Source organism: Spea bombifrons, chromosome 5, assembly GCF_027358695.1.
Source record: "Spea bombifrons isolate aSpeBom1 chromosome 5, aSpeBom1.2.pri, whole genome shotgun sequence".
NCBI classification, from domain to species: Eukaryota; Metazoa; Chordata; class Amphibia; order Anura; family Pelobatidae; genus Spea; species Spea bombifrons.
The window spans coordinates 380,090-387,517 of NC_071091.1; the positions used below are offsets into that span (position 1 = coordinate 380,090).

Genomic DNA, 7,428 nt, shown 5'->3' on the forward strand with positions numbered 1-7,428 from the left:
TCTCTCCCATTGCCCCCCCGGGTGGACCTGGCTCACAGCTACCGCGGCATCCCATCAGGAGCGGACCGTCTGTGCAGCTCTGGGGGACCTGAATGGCTGCCACACAAGCACTCCCCTCCCGGCAGCGCCCGGACTACCCGCTCCCCCTCCCGGCAGCGCCCGGACTACCCGCTACACCCACACACACACCTGTGTATATCACCCTCTCCTCACCATCCCAGTTGGCCCCCCATTTTATCACTGGGGGCCAGTATAGCCAGTACAGCGCTGGCTTGCTTGGCTTCAGCGTCCCAGAGTCCTCACTGTTCATCGCGGCCCCCGGTGCGATTGCAGCAGACGTTCCTGCAGGGGTTGTCGGCCGGAGGCTCGGCGGTACCGTTGCGCTCCCTGCAATCGTCCTTCGACGACAAAGACAGCGGCCGCGCCGGCGGCTGAGACACTTTGCAGCTGAAGTGCAGCCTCTCGCCGGTGTGGATGCGCTGGTGTCGCACCAGGTTGTGCTTTTTGAAGAAGCTGCCCCCGCACACCAGGCAGGGGAAGGGCCGCTGCCCGCTGTGGATGCTCTTGTGCCTCTCTAGGTTGGGTTTCTGGATGAAGCTGTCCCCGCACACGTTGCAGCGAAACGGACGCTCCCCGGTGTGGATCTTCTGGTGGCGGCTTAAATACTGCCGGTTATTGAATCCTTTGCCGCAGTCGGCGCAGGTGTACGGCCTCTCGCCTGGCGCGCCGGAATGCGTTTTCTGGTGGGCCTGTAAGTGCGGCTGCGCGGCGAAGCTTTTCCGGCACTGGTCGCAGGAGAAGGGCTTCCCCTCGGCCCCGCAGCTCCTTCCTCCGTTCTGGTGAACTCGCTGGTGCGTCAGGAGGTGCGAGTGGCAGGCGAATCCCTTCCCGCACGCCGCACAGCTGTGGGGCCGCGCCGCTCGGTGAACCAGCTCCTGGTGCCGCAGCAACATCTTCCTCTGGGCAAACCTCTCCTCGCAGCGGTCGCAGGGGAACGGCGTCTCACCTGTATGGCGGCGGCGGTGGGTCACCAGGTGCTGCTTGCGGCTGAAGCTCTTGCCGCAGTCGGCGCACGTGAACGGTCTCTCTCCGGTGTGCACGCGGCTGTGGGTGATGAGGTCAGCCTTGCGGTTAAAGCTTTTGCTGCAGAGTTCGCAGGAGAAGGGTCTCTCGCCCGTGTGCAGGCGCAGGTGCGTCTGGTAGTTCCCCTTGTGATTGAACGGAATCCCGCAGTACTCGCACGAGAAGAGCTTTTCACCGGTGTGGATGCGCTGATGCCCCACCAGATGGTGGCGGTAGTGGAAGCTTTTGCCGCAGACGTCGCAGGAGTAGGGCCGCTCTCCGCGGTGAGTGCGCTGATGGCTGGTGAGGTGCGATTTGCGAATGAAGCTGCGATGGCAGTGAGGGCAGGAATAGGGTCTCTCGGGGTCGACTGCCTCCTCCGCCACCTGGGAGGCAGAACGTGAGAAAAACCGGCACGGAGAGGAGGCAGACGGCAGAGCCTCCGACAGACAGCCCACCCGTCCACCGAACCCAGAACCTGGACGAAGAGAGAGACTCCGGGTTAACCATAAACGCCCTGCTGTGTGTGAGACTGCGCGAGTGCGAGAGCGCGTGCCAGTGCCTACGTGCGTCTGCTTGTGAGTATGACTGCGTGTGTATGAGTGTGTGCGAACACGAGACCGTGTGCGGAGACCGTGTGCGGGGACTGTGTGCGGGGACGGGGGGGCGCATGCAGCGACGGGTACGGGGGGGCGCATGCAGCGACGGGTACGGGGGGGCGCATGCGGCGACACGTGCGATTCACTACAGAATAATAAAGGTTTTTTGTCTTTTAATCGGGAAGTCTTACCCCTATTACCCCGATAGGGATAATCCTGGAGGTCAGATGTGGGGGATGAAGTCATTGCAGCATCATCATCATCATCATCATCATCTTCTTCTTTAATGGTGATATTCAGCTCAGGTTCCTCTGAGAAAAAGAAAAAGGCCGTCTCTACAAAATGCATCTCCGGGTGCCAGAGCCAGGGTGCCAGAACCGGGGGCACAGGGGCGGGCCAGAGCTGGGGGGCAGAGCCGCGGCGCAGGGGGGGGGCAGAGCCGGGGGCACCAGAGCCGGGGGAATCGGGGGGGGGGCAAGCGACCTGTATCTATTTGTGCCCTAGCGGTACGCACAGTCCAGTGCTGCCCCTGCTTTCCATATATATATATATATATACACACCTCACTGAGCCTCCATCGCCGTGGGGTCCTGGCACCATAAACGACCCCACCTCGTAGGGGTAACTTATACATTGTTTATGGATGAAAAGTTCGAGCTTATCTCCAGGCTGACTTTTAGACCCACGAGCCCAAGAGTAAAAATTACGGACATGGGCATCGTGTCCAAAAAAGTACCGGCATCCCGAGACGACGGTGCTCTGCGCGGGGGGGCTCTGCCGGTATCGCTGCCCCTCTTACCATCATGAACATTGGGGAACTCTGCCGAACCCCAGCGAGAGGGCGACTCATCTGCCTCCAGCTTGGACCAGTTTGCTCTGCGAATCAGCAGCCCTGGGGAAGGAGGCAGAAGCGTGAAGCCAGAGCCAACCACACGGAGAAACGGCGCCCCCCATTGGAGAGCAACACAGACAGAAGGGACCTATGGGACACAGAGTTGGCCCCTCCCACAGCCGGGTGACACTGACAGATGGGACCTATGGGACACGGAGTCGGCCCCTCCCACAGCCGGTGACCCGTCGCTCTCACCCAGTGATGTCACCAGCTCGAAGTTCTCCATCATGACCTCCTTGTACAGCGCCTTCTGCCATTCTTCTAAATACTCCCACTCGCCCTGCGAGAAATAGAGCGCCACGTCCTCGAACACCACCTGCAACGGGACAAGCGTGGGGCATTACCTGTCAGACAATCGCTGCCTGAGCACAGGTGCGTCGCTGCGGTGATCGGCATAGGAGGCACCTGTGCTCAAGCAGGGACATCAGACGGGAGGGGGGCACGGAACAGTGCACCGCTCTATGGGGCAAAACGGGGAAGGGGTTAATTGGCGGAGAAACAGCAGAGACGGGGTTAATAGAGAATACAGCCCAATTCTCCCCTAACATACCCCCCAAGAGCCCTAATATAGCCCAGCTTACCTCACACACCCCTGTCCCCTGCCTTACATCCACCTGCCAATCCCCTAGAATACACCGGCCCCCCTCAGATACCCCTATCTCCTCCCTTGCATGCACCTGTAACCCGCTCACATACCCCTGTAACCCGCTCACATACCCCTGTAACCCGCTCACATACCCCTGTAACCCGCTCACATACCCCGGCCCCTCCCCCCGCGCTCTCCATGCTCCGCTCCCGGGATCCGTCTCTTCCGTACACAGAATGGCAGCAGCGCAAGGGGTGCTGGGAAACAGCGACCTTCCTGTACCCGCCTCATGCACGCCCACAGACACCGCGACCCCCCCTTACCACGCCCATTAACGGTAATACTTGATGCTGTTAAGAGCCCCAATTTCATATAATCAGCAACGAACACGCCCATTTCGCACTGACACGCCTACTCTTCTGGACCGACAACACACGCTTCTCCGCGACACCCCCATTCTTCAATCTGGAGACGCCTATTCCACTATACGAACACGCCCACTCATGTTAGATCACGCCCACTCAGTGTACCGATTCTGTCACGCCTTCTGTAAAGTTACGCCCAAAACTCAATGCAGACACGCCCACCATGTCTTAGCCGTTTATAACTCTCTTCCTCAAAAACCCCGTATACCCAGATACCCCAGATACCCAGATACCCCATATTCTCCATGTACCCAGATACCCCATATGCCCCAGGTACATAGTATATCCAAATACCCAAAGTACCACAGGTACCTTGTATACCCAACCCTATGTACCCAGATACCCCATATGCCCAGATACCCCATATTCTCCATGTACCCAGATACCCCAGGTACATAGTATATCCAAATACCCAAAGTACCACAGGTACCTTGTATACCCAACCCTATGTACCCAGACACCCCATGTACCCAGATACCCCACATGCCCAGATACCCCATATGCCCAGATACCCCATATTCCCCATGTACCCAGATACCCCAGGTACCTTGTATACCCAAATACCCCATATACCCAGGTACTCAAAATACCACAGGTACCTTGTATACCCAAATACCCTATGTACCCAGATACCCGGATTCCTCATATACCCAGCTGCGTGGCTCAGAGTTACACCCAATTTAACACCCCTGCTCCCCATTCACACACAATGGCCGTGTGTTGGGTTATATTTGAGGGGTTAATGGCCGTGTGTTGGGTTATATTTGAGGGGTTAATGGCTGTGTGTTGGGTTATATTGAGGGGTTAATGGCTGATGTTGGTTGAATTAATGGTCGAATTCTCCTCAGAAAAAGTTTTTCCTTTATTTAGATTATGCGCATAATCGAGACAAGGCACACAACACACAAAAGTCGAAGCGTTGTCTAATTACGTATTTGGATTACATGGTTTATATAACTTCTTATACTTCTTATCTGCTTCTAATAGCATGCATCATTCTGATTGGTTACTTTTTAAGCAGGCTACGCCTCTTAGTAGATATGTTGGCGCAACTCGTGATATATCATAGACTAGACATTTTCTACTGTCTGTCAGCAATAATATTTATGATAACATAAGCATTTTTCTAACAGCTGTGTGTTGGGTTATATTGAGGGGTTAATGGCCGTGTGTTGGGTTATATTTGAGGGGTTAATGGCTGTGTGTTGGGTTATATTGAGGGGTTAATGGCTGTGTGTTGAGTTATATTTGAGGGGTTAATGGCTGTGTGTTGGGTTATATTTGAGGGGTTAATGGCTGTGTGTTGGGTTATATTGAGGGGTTAATGGCCGTGTGTTGGGTTATATTTGAGGGGTTAATGGCTGTGTGTTGGGGTATATTGAGGGGTTAATGGCTGTGTGTTGGGTTATATTGAGGGGTTAATGGCTGTGTGTTGGGTTATATTTGAGGGGTTAATGGCTGTGCGTTGGGTTATATTGAGGGGTTAATGGCTGTGTGTTGGGTTATATTAAGGGGTTAATGGCTGTGTGTTGGGTTATATTTGAGGGGTTAATGGCTGTGTGTTGGGGTATATTGAGGGGTTAATAGCTGTGTGTTGGGTTATATTTGAGGGGTTAATGGCTGTGCGTTGGGTTATATTGAGGGGTTAATGGCTGTGTGTTGGGTTATATTAAGGGGTTAATGGCCGTGTGTTGGGTTATATTTGAGGGGTTAATGGCTGTGTGTTGGGGTATATTGAGGGGTTAATGGCTGTGTGTGTTGGGTTATATTGAGGGGTTAATGGCTGTGTGTTGGGTTATATTTCAGGGGTTAATGGCTGTGTGTTGGGTTATATTGAGGGGTTAATGGCTGTGTGTTGGGTTATATTTGAGGGGTTAATGGCTGTGTGTTGGGTTATATTGAGGGGTTAATGGCCGTGTGTTGGGTTATATTTGAGGGGTTAATGGCTGTGTGTTGGGTTATATTGAGGGGTTAATGGCTGTGTGTTGGGTTATATTGAGGGGTTAATGGCTGTGTGTTGGGTTATATTTGAGGGGTTAATGGCTGTGCGTTGGGTTATATTGAGGGGTTAATGGCTGTGTGTTGGGTTATATTAAGGGGTTAATGGCTGTGTGTTGGGTTATATTTGAGGGGTTAATGGCTGTGTGTTGGGGTATATTGAGGGGTTAATGGCTGTGTGTTGGGTTATATTTGAGGGGTTAATGGCTGTGTGTTGGGTTATATTTGAGGGGTTAATGGCCGTGTGTTGGGTTATATTTGAGGGGTTAATGGCCGTGTGTTGGGTTATATTTGAGGGGTTAATGGCTGTGCGTTGGGTTATATTTGAGGGGTTAATGGCCGTGTGTTGGGTTATATTTGAGGGGTTAATGGCTGTGTGTTGGGTTATATTGAGGGGCAGTAAAGTTACTCTGTTATCAGGGCCGGCCGAAGACTTAACGCCGCCTGGGGCGAAGTTTAAAATGCCGCCCCCCCCCCGCCGACGCCGGGGGGGGGGCGGCATTTTAAACTTCACCGACGCCACGGTGCTTACCTTTAAACAGTCCTGCGGCGAGTCTCCTTGCTCTGCCACGGTGCCGGCTTGTAATGCTGAGCGCCGGAAATTGACGTCACTTCCGGCGCTCTGCATTACAAGCCGGCACCGGGACCGAACAGGGAGACTCGCCGCTGAGGAGAGAGAGAGAGAGGGGCGCCGAGCGGGTAAGCGAAAACCACTCGGTGCCCCTCTCTCTCTCTCCTCCGCTTCAAAAAAAAAAAAAAAAAAAAAGTGCCGCCCCTTCTAAAGTGCCGCCTGGGGCAATTGCCCCAGTCTGCCCCATTATAGGGCCGGCCCTGTCTGTTATACAGGCTGTACACTCGCTGCGTTACATTGTAGCAGAGATCATTTCTTCAGCGTCATCACATGAGAGATATAATAACATATTTACAGCAATGTGAGGGGTGGACTCACCTCTGTTACATACTGTATGTGTGTGTATATGTATATGTATGTATGTATGTATATATGTATGTGTATGTATATGTGTGTGATATCTCTGTGAACACGTGTGGCTGCGCATGTTAATCATCCCCAGCTCCCAGTCCACGCCTGCCGCTCTTGCACCTTTTGCAGCGTGTATGCAGGCTGTACCGCGCATGGCCGCCAGGCTGTGAATGGAGATCTCCCGAGTGCCCGGCCCGTGGGGCAGAATCACACCGGCTGGATGTGTATGAATATTCTGGAGGGGGCCCTTATAACATTGTTACCCCGGGGCCCCACCTGCCAGTGGGCAGCAGGTCTTCCTCCTCACCCTCTGCTCAGAGGCGCCGGGGCAGGAAGTGGCAGCGGGGAACGGCCAAGCCCTGGGCCACCAGGAAGGAAACAAGACACAGGAGGCAGTGGACGAGGGAGGGTGTTTATTGAGAGCCGTGGAGAGAGCGTGTGCACACGCGTGTAAATATCTATCACATACAGGACACGGAGGCACGCGGAGTGCGCATGATGAGATTTCCTAAAATAATTCAAATCCAGCAAGTGTGAAGAAAGAGACCGCAGTACGAGACCCCCAGGGCCTAAATACTGGAACCCCCCGCAGAGCCTATATACGGGAACACCGCCAGGGCCTATATATGGGGGCCCCAAGGGCATATATATATATATATATATCTATATATCTATATATATATATATATATATATATATATATACGGGGACCCCCAGGCCACACCCCCTAAGGGGCAAATATACAGGAACCCTCGTGGAGCAAATATATGGACCCCTCCACAAGGGGCAGATATAAACACCCCACAGATCTTCCCCTCCACTGCCTGGTGGCCGCAGCTGGTGGGGTAATTTCATGGTGAATGCACCAGGATCTGTGACATTTC

General features: G+C 53.8%; 1 protein-coding gene across 1 annotated transcript; it reads right to left on the reverse strand.

The window, feature by feature from the left end:
* Nucleotides 1-299: 299 nt before the first annotated feature.
* On the reverse strand, nucleotides 300-3,412 carry LOC128496791 (zinc finger protein OZF-like). The gene is made up of 5 exons (XM_053466586.1): nucleotides 3,313-3,412; nucleotides 2,749-2,869; nucleotides 2,461-2,553; nucleotides 1,853-1,972; nucleotides 300-1,540 (listed from the first exon to the last, which is right to left on the reverse strand). Exons 1-5 carry the CDS (start codon nucleotides 3,337-3,339, stop codon nucleotides 300-302), a joined length of 1,602 nt encoding a protein of 533 aa, XP_053322561.1. The 5' UTR covers nucleotides 3,340-3,412.
* Between the last annotated feature and the right edge of the window lie 4,016 nt (nucleotides 3,413-7,428).